Genomic DNA, 14,242 nt, shown 5'->3' on the forward strand with positions numbered 1-14,242 from the left:
CAAACCTACCAGTTCTGACCATCTTCATACTGGAGACGTAGCATACATCCAGGCTGTGGGTTGGAGGGAGCTGAAAGGGCGTGTGCGGGGGGCGGGAGACACAACATGCTTATCTAGATTTGTTCGTGATCTGCCACTAACCTAGATGGCAAGTAGCTCTCCTCACCGAATAAAGCTGTCAACCCATGTTGTTAGTATTAATTTAGGAGAAATATTTGGAGAGGCTAAAATCTGGCTTGACAACCTCAAGTAAGGCACACAGGTAGTGAAAGATAAAAGTATGCTAGAGGTCAAAATCATGGGCTCACTGAATGACATGTATAAAACAGGCAACCATGAGCTTATGTTACACGAGTTTAGGGTTTTAGAAAGCATACCTGGGTTGGACTTCATGGTCTCAATGATCATATCTGTCATTTCTCGACGACCAAGATGCTGATGTATGATTGCTGCTTTTTCCCCTGGTGACTTCCCTTCTAAAGAGGCTACAGCTGAAGCTAGTGTCTTCTTTTTGATCTCCTCATCAGACATTTCCCCGGCTAAAGAACACATGAATGATTAATATCTGATAATAAAACAAGCTCTTCTCCACTTTCAATGTATCCATCAAAAACCTTCCTTTTCCTCTCTGCTGCCCTCCCCCAAGATATTCAGATGCCTTTGTGGTGTCCATCCCACTCACCTCTGGGGCTCCTTAGTGCCCAGCAGACAGTCAATAAACTCCCAGTGCAATAAATTGAGAAATGCAGGGTTGTCATAGTGAAATCATGCACTTTAAAGCATATCAACGAGAATAGGAGCTTTAGAGAGTTCAAGACTGATTATGCCAAGACAAACCAACACTTTTAGTAATCTCCGGTAAAGTGAAACTGTGTTGAGCTCCAAATGAAGGTATCAAGTCCATTAAGAAACAAAAATTTCAAAAACCTTTAACAGTAGTCTTCTTAAACACCCTAAGTTAGCCTCATGCCATGCATCATACCATGAAAATCTGTGATCACGGTCTTAAATCAATGAAACACACAAAAATGGGAAAGGAGCTTGGGAGACTCGATTGAAATATCCTTAACACAAGTTCTATCAGAGCAGGAGCCAGGCCTGTTTAGCCCACCGCTGTATCCCCAGCACTTACACGACAGTGCCTAGCACACAGTGCAAGCTCTTTTAAGTTTTGTTGAATCAATGAATAACCCATTTGGAGATGTATATGTGCCTAATATCAATAAAGCTGACTTTCAGAACTCAGAGAGATCACTTGTAGTCTTTGAAAGGTGCTTGTAACCCATTAAATCCTATTCAATTTTTAAATTGCAGCTCCAAAATTCACACACTCAAGTTAGTTTCCAAGGACACCATATCTACCTGCCCTATGTCCCCTCCTCAAACCAAAGAGATCCTCGTGTAATACCTTTCCAAACTCTTCCTTTCCTTCACAGCTGTTTTCCCACTTGTAATTCTACAATTACTTAATAATAATTCTGCAGTACTATAATTCTGCAATTATTTAATTCATCTCTCCCCATTGAGCTGCCGGAGCCATTACAGCAGGGACCATGTCTGATTCTGCAAACAACTAAAGTTCCAGCAGATGGTGAGCATTCAGTGATTTCTTCTTGAATAACTGTTACTGTTAGGTAATTCCTTAAGGTTCAAGAAACGCAGTCATAGTTGCATTCGCCACGAAGCAGACTGTGTGGCTGGTAACGAACAGCTCAGACTCTCAAGTCCAGCTCTAAGTTAGAATCCCAGTTTTACCACCTACAGATAATTGTGGGCAAGTCATTCAACCACTGGGCTTCAGTTTCCCAATCTGTAAAAGGGGCATACCACCCATCTACGTAACAGGACTGTTGTAAAGATAATGAAAGATAACACATACAAGGTGCTTAGTACAGTGCTGGGACATAGGAAGTGTACTCATTTTAGTTTTTACTATGGCTGCAGGGCGCCTAAATAGATATTCTTCCAAAGAGGAACGATTTAATTAAACCACAAACCGTCAGCATCTCTGGGATGCAGTCGCTGCCTTCACAAAGCCTAGAGGAAAGTAACTTACAAAACTTGACTCTAACCCCGGGTGGAGAGGGCGACGTGCCAGGTATAAAGGGTGCCCGTGGGAAGGCACCAGGAGGGATGGGCCGGGAAGGGCTTCCCAGAGATGACATCCGGCCTATTTAGCATGGGTGGAGTAAGAGGCATCTCAACCACCTCTCAGCTTCTTCCTGAGACAAAGACCCTCGCCACCGCCTTTCCCCGGGCCCAGGCACGGGGCTAGACAGAAGGCTGCGAGGCCGCGGGACTCACCCGCGGCGCTGAAGCCGAAGCCGGCGGGGACGGGCGAGTGTTCCGCAAGCTCCAGTCGGATGACAACCAGTGACACACTCATAGGGCAGGCGCTGGCCGGCGCGGGCCCCGGCGGGCTCAGGCGAGGCTAGGAGGCGAGCCGAGAGGCCAAGAGGTCCAGAGTCTGCAGCGCAGCCACCGCCTTAGCGCCGGCGCCGCTGCCTCGGTAGCAGCAGCTCCGCGCGCAACCAGCCGAGCCACAACAACCTTCACTTCCGCCTCCCGGCTGCCGTCGTCGACCCACGGGGTTACGCATGCGCGGATCAGCGCGCGCTCCGATTGGATGGGGAAGCGGGCACGTGACTGGCGTGACGGCGCGGAGGTGAGTCTGCGCTCCCGGGGAGATCTCGAAGAGGTTGGGAAGGAGGAACGTTCGGAAGACTGAGGGTAGTGGCTGCCGCGTTAGGCCGATCGGTGGGTTTGCGCCCAGGCCCGAGTTTACCTACGCGAGAGGCATTGCCCTCAGCCTATTTCAGCCAACGGCGAGGGGTCCTCGGCTCCGCGAGCTCTCCGAATTATCCGAGGAACTGTTAGCCATATGGCGAGCTCTTGCCTTTGTTATGTTTCACCACTCGCTCTAGCGCTAGTGGAGTTGTTTTGTGTTAGCCACACGTTACAGATAGGTATGCTAAAGCTCAGAGAGGTGAATCCGTTTCTCTGAAGGCGCTTGAGGAATAGGGACTCGATTGCAGTGTTTCTGACTCTGTCTAGGGCGGTGGCCTGGTTACGTGCGCGGTGCTGGAGCTAGATCTGGGCCCTACTCTCCGCCGCATCACTTCACAAATGTTTACTGAGAGCCTAAGCACTGGTGGGGTAATGGGATATTTTCGTGAATAAGATAAACGCAAATAGTTCCTGTTATGGAGTCGACCTTGATCAGTGAGTTGTGTGACCTTGAGCTAGGTGTTGCGTAAAACTAGGATATAACACAGCCGTGAGTGTTAAATGAATAGAGCCTGTGGCTCTTTATCACTTTTCTTAGATTCATCTTTGTTTTCCAGTACGTCAGACTGCCTTTAGCATATAGACATTAAGACATACAGACCTACAAAGCACATACATGACAGAATGCTATTCCAAGTGTATGCTATAAAGACATCTAAGATGTGTCACAGCATGTCCTGGACACATGTAGGGACGTGAACGATATATGCATGTAACATGACATATGTCTATTAGCTTGTGACTGCACGCTGTCACCTTTCAATATACTCTATGTCAGGGTTTCTCAATCTTTGCACTATTAACATTTTGAGTCCTGATCATTTTTTGTGGTGTGTGTGTGTGTGTGTGTGTCCTATACTTTATAAGATGTTTGCTGGCATCCTTGTCTTGACCCACTAGCACTTCCCCCCCCACAAGTGGTGACAACTCACAATGTCTGGGTACATTGCCAAATGTTCCCTTAGGACCAAAATCACCCCCTGTTAAGAATTGCTGTGAAAATGCATATATGTATTTACATAGTATATGCATATAACATGCAAGATCTGTGGACTTTTTATAATTATTACAGTAGTAAATAATAGTGTTCCAGGTACTAACTTGAGTGCTTTACATACTTTATTTCATGCAGTAGTAACAACAACTGTATGAAACCGTTGTATAATTATTCCCATTTACAGAGGAGGAACCTGAATCCCAGCAAGAGAAACTGGCTCAGGCTCTTACACTTAGTAAGTGGCTGAGCTAGAATTCATACCCAGGCAATCTGATTCTAAAGCCAACACTCAAGCCTCTTTACTAAACCATCTTAGCATGTGACAACACATACTGTGTGTGCGTGTTTATAAAAGCATAAATTAAGTAGCAAATCTACATTATCATACTAATCTCATTGTTCTGAAAGTCACGGAGAAGACAAATACTCTCCGTGTTACAGAAAAAAGATGCCAGTCCCAGAGAACTAGAATTGTTAGTTAGCAATGGGCAAGTTGGGCTTGTAACAGTTCTTTGTGGCTATCGGCCGTGAAACCTGTCCCCTGCCTTCCCCAATTCTCTGATTCATCCAGTTTATTCATTCTTCTAGCTCATTTATGCTGAGCACCTGCTATGTGTCTAGATGCTGTGCTAAGCCCCAGGGGATGGATATACACAAGGATGAAATATGTACATCTTGCTGTACAAAGATACGCCTTGCTGTAAGAAGCTTACAATTACAGGGGCGCCTGGGTGGCGCAGTCGGTTAGGCGTCCGACTTCAACCAGGTCACGATCTCGCGGCCCGTGAGTTCGAGCCCCGCGTCAGGCTCTGGGCTGATGGCTCAGAGCCTGGAGCTTGTTTCTGATTCTGTGTCTCCCTCTCTCTCTGCCCCTCCCCCGTTCATGCTCTGTCTCTCTCTGTCCCAAAAGTGAATAAACGTTGAAAAAAAAAAAATTTAAAAAAAAAAAAAAGAAGCTTACAATTACAGGAGCAGATAGGTGTGCAAACAGTTGCTGTGTAATGGGGTAGATGCTCTAGTGAAGGTATGGAGAAGAAGCAATAGGAGTTAAAAAAAAAAAAAAAAAAAAAAAAAAAAAAAAAAGTACTGCCAGAGAGTGCCTGGGAAAAGAAAAAAGCCCCCGGGGTGCCTGACTGGCTCAGCCGGTAGAACGTGAGATTCTTGAGTTCAAGCTCCACGTTGAGTGTGGAGCCTACTTAAAAAAAGAAAAATTTTTAAAAGAAAAGAAAAGCCTCTGCAGAGGAGGTAAAGGTAAAACTGAGGCTGTGAGGTAAAAATCAGTGGAAGTTTACCCGCAGATGAAGCAGGGAGAGATGTTACAGTCAGTGGACAGGTACCACAGCCTGGAGGGATCAGAAATCAGTGTTTTGCTGCTCTGAAGAGAGTGTTGGGAAGTGGCTAGGACAGAACCATCATCTCTAGTTGGAAGGAATAAGCAAGCTGGTCATGGGAGCATTGCCCATTCATCCATTAGTATCCTCAGTTAAGATGAAAGTCAGCCCTTCGGCCCCAGAGACACTTTTCATCTCTGTTAAGCCCTGACACAAAACGTTTTGACGCTTTTAGTAGCCTATAAATAAACTCCTTCCATCATAAACTTTGGCCTTGGCATAGGAACATAAGTAAAACTGAAAATGCAAATCAATCTTTAAGTTTTTCATTTCAAAATTCCACCCCCCACCCCCAGTTCAGCAAATTTCCAGTTACAGGAAAAACACATTGTATCATCTTGAAGATTTACTGCTTAAGAATCCTCTCTTTAGAGTCTTACATAGCTTGTGGAATCCTTATGGAGGCACTGAAGTGGCTCCCGTAAATTTACAGACTGTCTTACCAACGTTTTGTTCAAACCTGATTTTTAATAAGCTTTTAAACTATAGAAAAAGCATACACACAGAAAGTGTAAAGATTTTCATGAGAAACTGACAGCAAATAGAATTTGCTTTAATTATTTAAAAAAAATTTTTTTTAATGTTTGTTTATTTTTGAGACAGAGAGAGACAGAGTGCAAGTGGGGGAGGGGCAGAGAGAAAGGGAGACACAGAATCCGAAACAGGCTCCAGGCTCTGAGCTGTCAGCACAGAGCCCGATGCGGGGCTCGAACCCACGAACTGTGAGATCACGACCTGAGCTGAAGTCAGATGCTTAACCAACTGAGCCACTCAGGCGCCCCTGCTTTAATTATTTTTTTTACCCCAGCTTTTTATTTCAGACATACAGAAAAGTTGAAAGAATATTACACTGTGTCTAGATGCTATATAAGAGTGACCTCTCATATGCTTTTCATCATCTGCCTTTCACCTAAATAGACTAATAACATTTTGCCATATTTGGATTATCTCTATACCTATATATGTGTAAGTCTATATACATATGTATGTGTTATATGTATATGATCCCCCCCCCCCGAACTTTTTGACAGTACGTTTAGAAAAGAAGCAAATGGGGGCTCCTGGGTGGCTCAGTCCATTGAGCATCTGACTTAAGCTCACGTCATGATCTTGTGGTTCGTGAGTTCAAGCCCCACATTGGGCTTGCTGCTGTCAGCACAGAGCCTGCTTCAAATCCTCTGTCCCTCTCCCTCTCTCTGCTTCTCCCCCGCTTGCAGTCTCTCAAAAATAAATAAAACATTAAAAAAAGAGGCAAATGGAGAACAGTTAGGAGCCTGTTGCAGCGAAGTGTAGGAGGGCTGCTGGAGTGATGGAGGCACCATAAGTGCTAGGAGGAGGGCAGTACTGGGTATCCTTTTACTGACTTCTCATCTGTCTTTTCTGGTAGCCAGAAGAGGTTTCATGAAGGAAGTGATAGGTAAACTAGAGCCTAGAGGACAATTTGGAATTAGCCAGGTAACAGGTGGAAAGGAGCAGCCCAGGGCAAGGAAGCAGCATAGGCCAAGGTGTGGTAGCTGGAGGAGAACATCATGGGTCTGAGGAAGCGGATGTAGATTTGCATGTCCACATCATCTGGATTAAGGTCAAAAGAGAGTTGCTACCCAAAGTCGGGGGAAGATCTTAGAGGGCCTCTTGAGGAAGGTTAAAGAGTTTGTCTTGAGGGCAGTGGGGGAGCCACTGAAAATGTTGAAAATGTTATTTTATGTATTTATTTTTTTTTAATGTTTATTTAGTTTGAGAGAGAGAGGAGAGAAAATCCCGAGCAGGCTCCACGATCAGTGCAGAGCCCAATGCAGGGGTCGATCTCATGGTTGTGAGATCATGACCTGAGCTGAAATCAAGAGTCGGATGCTTAATCGACTGAGCCACCCAGGCATCCTGCCATTGAAATTTTTATTTTATTAAAAAATTTTTTTTAATCTTTATTTTTGAGAGAGAGACAGAGTGTGAGCGGGGGAGGAAGAGAGAGGGAGACACAGAATTCAAAGCAGGCTCCAGGCTCTGAGCTGTCAGCACAGAGCCCCATGTGGGGCTTGAACTCACAGAGTGCGAGATCGTGACCCGGGCCAAAGTCAGATGCGCAACTGACTGAGCCACCCAGGTGCTCCACTACCATTGAAAATTTTAAGTGGCATTAGGAGGTGGCCACATTTACAGTTTTGAAAGAGCGCTCTTACTCTGTTTGAAGAGTGAAGAATGAAGAGGGGGTTTGAGAAGAGGCAGGGGAACCGGTTAAGCTGTTGTAATGATCTGTGGGCAAGTTCATCGGTGGGTAGTAAGTGGAGAGAGGTAGACAGCGGCTTTCAGGAGGAAGAGTTGACAGCACAGAGCATCTAGTTTCGCCCCAGGTGGGGGACTGGGAGAAGTCAGGGGTGAATCCCAGTTTTCTAGCTTGAGCAGGTAGCTGAATGGTGGAGCCCTTTACTGAGCTAAGGAACTGAGAAAAAGGAGGAGTCAGGGAGGGTTCAGTTCTGGTTGTGGTTTGAAGTGTTTGCTGGAGATCAGTGGAGATGCCAAGTTGGCACACCTGAGCTCTAAGATGGTGGACTGGATTGGGGGCAAGGAAGGCGAGCTGTGCCCTGTTTCTTCTCCTGCAGTCTTGGCCTCAACATGTACATAAGATGGCTCTTCCAGTTGTCACAACTCCAGCAGCCTTGGAGGGCAGCCTTCCTGAAGCACATCCAGGGCAAGCACCAGGGAGCCAGGCACTGGACACATTCTGGAGGCGGCCCCTACAGAGCGGTGATTTTTGATATGTATGGAGTTCTCATTCCTTCTCCAGGGAGAGTGGCTGCAGGTGAGCTCTTTATTCTGTTTTACTTTTGGAGACTAGGCTGGGGGTGGAGGGGAATGAAGTGAGGTAAGGGGAGACAGAGGAAGATTTGGGCAGGGGGAGATACTCTGGCTCTTAAATCAAATTCCAAGCACCACTTTGTGGCTGAGTATTTTGAGTACATTATTCAACTTCTCTGAGTCTTTATTTTCATTTTGTTATCAAATTAAGGCTAATAGGGGTGCCTGGGTGGTTCAGTAGATTGAGTGTCTTGACTCTTGGTTTCGGCTCAGGTCATGATCTGATGGTTCGTGACATTGGGCCTGGCATTGGGCTCTGTCTCTCAAAATAAATAAATAAAATTTAAATTAAGGCTAATTATGGTACTTACCTCTTTGGGATTTGGGGAGAGTTGAATGAAATGATTACAGAAGACACTTGCGTAGCACAGTGAGTGCTTATCTCAACTTAAATTCCCAATTCATGATGAGCTGCCATTGTTATTGTTGTTATTGGTATTGGTAGAATTTAACTACCTTTCTCTGAGAACTGTGCTGCTTGCCTGAGAAACCTGCTTTATGTCCTTCAAGATCAAACCTCTAGTCTCTGATCCTTTATCAGCCCCTCCTGGTTTACTTTTTTCCTTACTCAGTTCAACTGACTTGCATTGGATTAATTTTTTTTTTTTTACATTTATTTATTTTTGAGAGACAGAGAGACAGAGCGCAAGCTGGGGAGGGGCAGAGAGAGAGAAGGAGACACAGAATCAGAAGGAGGCTTTAGGCTCCGAGCTGTCAGCAGCACAGAGCCCGACACGGGGCTGGAACCCACGAACCATGAGATCATGACCTAAGCCGAAGTCGGACGCTTAACCGACTGAGCCACCCAGGCGCCCCGCATTGGATTAATTTTGGCCTCAAGTGTTAGGAAACCTAACAGAACAGTGACCGAAACAAGATCAAAGTTTCTTTCTTTGGCACATGAAAGCTCAGGTGTGTGGTAGGGGGCTAGTATGTTGCTCGGTGATATCAGGCACTCAGGTTGTGTCTATTGTATTGCTCTGCTGCAAATACTCTTCATTTTCAGTTTCACCTCCTGATCTATCTTGGCTGCACTACCTCCTGCCATCACATTCTCATTCCAGCCAGCAGGAATAAAAAAGGGCCAAAGAGCTGACCTCTATGGTAGCTGGTTGGGCGATTCTCCATGCTAAACCAACCCAAATACAGGTTTTATATGTCCCTGGGTAAAAAAAAAAATTACTATTGACGTTAAACATGAAACAGTTATTTAACCAGCAAAAATGAGTTTGGGAATAGCGGAGAATTGCAATTTGGGACAAGCTAGCTTTGGTCAAAACCATAGGCTAGTCCAACAAACAAAGGAGAGGAACATTTTATGGAGGAGGAGGAGGAAGTTGGGAGGGCTTGTTTTGAACAAAAGTCCATGGGAGAAAGGCAGGAGTTCATGGTGATGATGGTTTCTCATTAGCCGAGCTGGTGGGGTAGTCAGTTCAGCATACATCTTTTTTCCTGTTGGGGCCAGTAATTCACCATCCTTTCCTGTTGGAGATTCTTCTGTTGGTGTCTGTCATTGACGGAGTTGGAAGGGCGTGCCAGCTCCCCCTTCTGGCGTCCTGACTTCATTTTAGTGAGGTTTTCCTTTTCACGTTACCCAGCTAAGCAAACTGACTTGGTGAGCAGTTTTTTAGCTCCTGCTGCAGCTGGTCCCTCAGCCTCCCTATTCCTCTGCTCATATTCCTCTGGCATTTGCCACAGGGCTGCTCCAACCTCCCAGCAGTCTCCTACTCCCCCCACCCAAGCCTTCATACTTGGAAGACAGCTGAATCTCTTCTTTTACAGAAAACAAAGATCACTGGACAGGAGTCTTCTCAGCTTTCTCCAGAATATCTTGAGAACCTATTCGCTTCACTCCCTCTGCTTCGGCCCAGGTTCAGGACCCTACCGTCACCTACCTGCACCATCACATGAACCTCCTAACTCTTCTCTCTGCCTCTGGCCCTCTGGGTTTTGTACCACCTTCCATGCAGCCCCCAGAGTTACGTTTCTGAGATGCAGATCCCATCCCTTCCCTCCCTTGCTTCAAATCCTCGAGTGCCTGTGCTTTGTCCCTTAGATTAAGCCCAGAAGCTTTCGCTTGGTATCCAAGGCCTCTTGCAAATTAGCCCTCGTGTCCATGTACCATAGCATTTCCCACATTTCAGCCTCTGTGGACTGCTTGATGTTCTTTAAATTTGCCGAACACCTTTACACTCCTGTGTCTTTGCAAGTTCTCTCCCCTCTGCTGTCAGCCACCCTTCCCTGCCTCCTCTGCCTGTTCAAATCCTACTTGTACTTTTGATGGTGACCTAAACAGTATATTACTTGGCACAGTGCCTGGAGTATTTTGCACACTCAATAAATCTTGTGGTGGTTATTAATATTGATTTTAAGACTTCTTGGGGCACCTGGGTGACTCAGTTGGTTAAGTGTCCAATTTTGGTTTGGGTCATGATCTCCTAGTTTGTGGTTTCAAGCCCTGCATTGGGCTCTGCGCTAACAGTGCAGAGTCTGCTTGGGATTTTCTCTGTCTCCCTCTCTCTGCCCGTACCCTGTGCATGCTCATGTGCGTGCTCTCCCTCTCCCCCTCTCTTAAAAATAAATAAACTTAAAAAACAAACAAACAAACAACTACAAAAAAACGACTTCTTTTCTGTGAAAGCCTCTCTGACCTCCTCCCTGGGTAGAGTGTCCCTGTCTAGCGTGTTCCCAGGTCAGTTCATCCTTTATCAAGGTGTGTTTTAGGTAGCAAGCTTTTTCTATAAAGGGTTAAGTAGGCTTTGCAAGCCACACAATCTGTCACAATTGCTCAATTCTCCTGCTGGAGCAAGAAAACAGTGATAGACAGTAGTACATGAATACAAAAGCAGATAGGAGACAGATTTGGTTCCCAGGCCGTATTTTGCATATCCTTGGTCTAGTTTATACACCTGTGTGGTATTCCATTCTATGGATATATCAAAGTTGATGTAACAAGCGATTTACTAACATGTGTTTAAATTCCTGGCTCTTTTCATCATGAGCAATTCTGCACAAACAGCCTTGTTCATAATTTTTGCTGACTTTTATAAATATATATGTGGGAGAAATTCCTAGAAGTGGAATTACTACATCAAACGTATATTTAAAATTTTGCTCTCCATAGAGGTTGTTCTTCTTTCCACTCCCATCAACAGTCTACAAGAGTGCCAGTTTCCTTACATGCTTGCCAATTCTGAGACCATAAAAAATGTTACACATTTTAGTTCTCAAATTAAATAAGTAGGATTATTTGGATTGAGCTTTAAGTCTTGCTATTCTCAAAGAACATGCATCAAATTAGTAACATTGATTATTTCTAAGGGAGATTGCCTGTCATTTAACTTTTTTTTTTATACTTTCTATATTGTCAAATTTTTTTTTTTTTCAACGTTTATTTATTTTTGGGACAGAGAGAGACAGAGCATGAACGGGGGAGGGGCAGAGAGAGAGGGAGACACAGAATCAGAAACAGGCTCCAGGCTCTGAGCCATCAGCCCAGAGCCCGATGCGGGGCTCGAACTCACGGACCGTGAGATCGTGACCTGGCTGAAGTCGGACGCTTAACCGACTGCGCCACCCAGGCGCCCCTTGTCAAATATTTTCAATGCACAGGCCCTACTTTATCAAAACAAAATAAATGTGTGAAGTATATTATGTCTTAGAAATACTTACGATTGCTACATATATATTTGCCCCATAGCAGCTATATTTTAGAAAGAAAACACACAACCTGGTACAAGAAAAAGCAGCCTCTGTCCAAAGACTCCCCGTACACACAAATGCTGATCCATCCACTGCCTGAACTTCTTATGGATAGAAATCGTCTTTAGGGGCACCTGGGTGGCTCAGTTGGTTGAGCATCCAACTCTTGATTTTGGCTCAGGTCATGATCTTACTGTTCATGAGTTCGAGCCCTGTGTCGGGCTCTGTGCTGACAGTGTGGAGCCTGCCTGGGATTCTCTCTCTGTCTCTGCCCCTTGCTCGCACTCTCCTTCCACCCCTCAAGAATAAAAATAAACATTAAAAAAAAAAAGGAAAATTTTTTCTTTATTCCGCAAAGACCGCATCCCCCAAGTGAATGTTTCAGCGTAGCAGTTCTGGTGCCACAGAGGATGACTCCAGTTTACAAAATGAAGGACCTGTTTTGGTGTGCTGTCCGAACGTGGCTTATTACGCTTGTGTTTTCTTACTACGTGCCAGGAGTGTATGAGCGACCTGAGGTACATGAGGCAGCTGATGAGAGCAGGGGAGAAAATGCATAATGCAGTGTCCAGAGTCATGTCAAGTAGAGGGTAAGGACCTGATGCTTAACAGCAGTGTCCCCTCCATATCACTGTTGCCTTGGGGTCTAAGGCTGAGATTTTGCGTTTCCTCAGTTTCTCCTAATTCCTGTGAGGATCCCCCCGTGGCACCACAGCAGTGTCACAGGGACTGGTGGTAATTCCCCTGAGCTTTCCAAACCCCAGCCATCTCTGAATGTATTTCACTTATTGCAAATTTTAATTCCTATAGAATGGGAGCTACAAAATGATATCCCTCCTGGAACTATACTGCAGGCCTTTATCTCAGGTGGTGAAAAGGGGCCCTGGATGAAATTTATGAGGGGAGAGATAACAACAGAGGATTTCTTACAGCAATTTGGGAGACTCTGCTCTGAAATCGTGAGTGATAAACATACTTGAATTTACATATTCTTTCTGCCTAGAGTTTAGGTGCAATACTCAGCTATTAAGTTGGTTAAACTGCAAATAAGTGAAAATCTGATAATCCATTTGAATTAAAAAACTTTTTAAATTTATTCATTTGGGAGAGAGAGAGAAAGAGAACAAGCAAGGGAGGGGCACAAAAGGAGGGGGCCTGAGGATCCAAAGCAGGCTGTGTGCTGACAGCAGAGAGCTCGATGTGGAGCTTGAACTTACAAGCCATGAGATGATGACCTGAGCCAAAGTCGGGACGCTTAACCGACTGAGCCACCCAGGTGCCCCGCCATTTTTAAGTTTTTAATGCATTTCTTCCATCCCCAGGTACTGAACTTTAACTACATATATCTAAAAGTATGTGCCTCCCCCACTCATGCTCTGTGTCTCTTTTTCAAAAATAAACATTAAAAAAAATCTTTAAATGAATGTACATAATGCCGCTCAACTGCACACTTAAAGTGGTCGAAATAGTACATTGCATGTGATGTATGTTTTTTTAAAGATTTTATTATTTTTTTGTGTTTGAGAGAGAGAGAGAGAGACAGAGACAGAGCATGAGCAGGGGAGGGGCAGAGAGAGAGGGAGACACAGAATCCAAAGCAGGCTCCAGGCTCTGAGCTGTCAGCACACAGCCCGACACAGGGTTTGAACTCCTGCACCCCGAGATCATGACCTAAGCCAATGTTGGATGCTTAATTGACTGAGTCACCCAACTGCCCCTATGTTACGTATATTTTACCACAATTTCAAATAGGTATATAAAACTTTGTGCTAAGTGAAAGAAAGAAGTCAGTCAAAAAGACCACAGATTGTATGATTCCATTGATATGAAATGTCTAGGACAGGGAAATCAATAGAAATAGAAACTTAGATTAGTGATTTTCTAGGACTGAGAGTATTGGGAATGGAACATGACTGCCAATATATATGGAGTTTCTTTTCAAGGTGATGACAATGTTCTAAAATTGATTGTGGTGATGGTTACACAACTGTGAATATATTAAAAATTTTGAATTGTACAGTTTATGGGTGAATTGTGTGGTATGTGAATTGTATCTCAAGAAAGCTGTTCCGTAGTGTGTATGTGTGTGTTTGTATAAAAGAGCAGACCTGCCTTTGCAAATGTTTGAAATATGGTAACAGTTTCCAAAACCCACGTAGATTGAATTTAAAAATGAAAAATGGGTCAGAAGCTGAAGTTCACAATACGAAATCATTATATGTCTTCTGGATCATTAAGAATTAAATTATAGGGGCGTCTGGGTGGCTCAGTCGGTTAAGTGTTTCACTCTATTTCAGCTCAGGTCATGATCTCACAGTTCATGAGTTTGAGCCCCGCACTGAGCTCTGTGCTGACAGTGCAGAGCCTACTTGGGATTCTCTCTCTGCGTGTGTGTGCTCTCTCTGTCTCAAAATAAATAAATTTTTAAAAAAGAATGAAATGATACCTGCTTAATATACTTTTAGCTTAAGTTGTCCTTGGACATTCTGATGCTCTTTAAAATTGCCAATCC

At 44.6% G+C, this 14,242-nt stretch overlaps 2 protein-coding genes across 4 annotated transcripts in view; one reads left to right on the forward strand and one right to left on the reverse strand.

Annotated features, from left to right (window-relative positions):
* The window catches only part of LOC123587324 (BRCA1 associated protein), a 96,744-nt gene that overhangs the window by 26,347 nt on the left and 56,155 nt on the right, over window positions 1-14,242 (reverse strand). The window contains exons 1-2 of one of the 2 annotated variants that reach the window (XM_045456990.1): window positions 2,305-2,590; window positions 378-539 (exon numbers count right to left, since the gene is read on the reverse strand). In XM_045456990.1, the coding sequence (XP_045312946.1) occupies window positions 378-539; window positions 2,305-2,386 (244 nt within the window). In that variant the 5' untranslated portion in view covers window positions 2,387-2,590. Of the gene's footprint in view, window positions 1-377; window positions 540-2,304; window positions 2,591-14,242 lie in introns of those variants that run through there. The other variant, XM_045456989.1, reaches the window with a different exon arrangement.
* ACAD10 (acyl-CoA dehydrogenase family member 10) overlaps window positions 2,557-14,242 on the forward strand; it is a 42,561-nt gene continuing 30,875 nt past the window's right edge. Inside the window, exons 1-3 of one of the 2 annotated variants that reach the window (XM_045456987.1) lie at window positions 2,557-2,665; window positions 7,773-7,972; window positions 12,541-12,689. In XM_045456987.1, coding sequence (XP_045312943.1) covers window positions 2,598-2,665; window positions 7,773-7,972; window positions 12,541-12,689 — 417 coding nt within the window. In that variant the 5' untranslated portion in view covers window positions 2,557-2,597. The remainder of the gene's footprint in view (window positions 2,666-7,772; window positions 7,973-12,540; window positions 12,690-14,242) is intronic. The other variant, XM_045456986.1, reaches the window with a different exon arrangement.

This window comes from Leopardus geoffroyi, chromosome D3 (genome assembly GCF_018350155.1).
Source record: "Leopardus geoffroyi isolate Oge1 chromosome D3, O.geoffroyi_Oge1_pat1.0, whole genome shotgun sequence".
Classification (NCBI taxonomy): Eukaryota; Metazoa; Chordata; class Mammalia; order Carnivora; family Felidae; genus Leopardus; species Leopardus geoffroyi.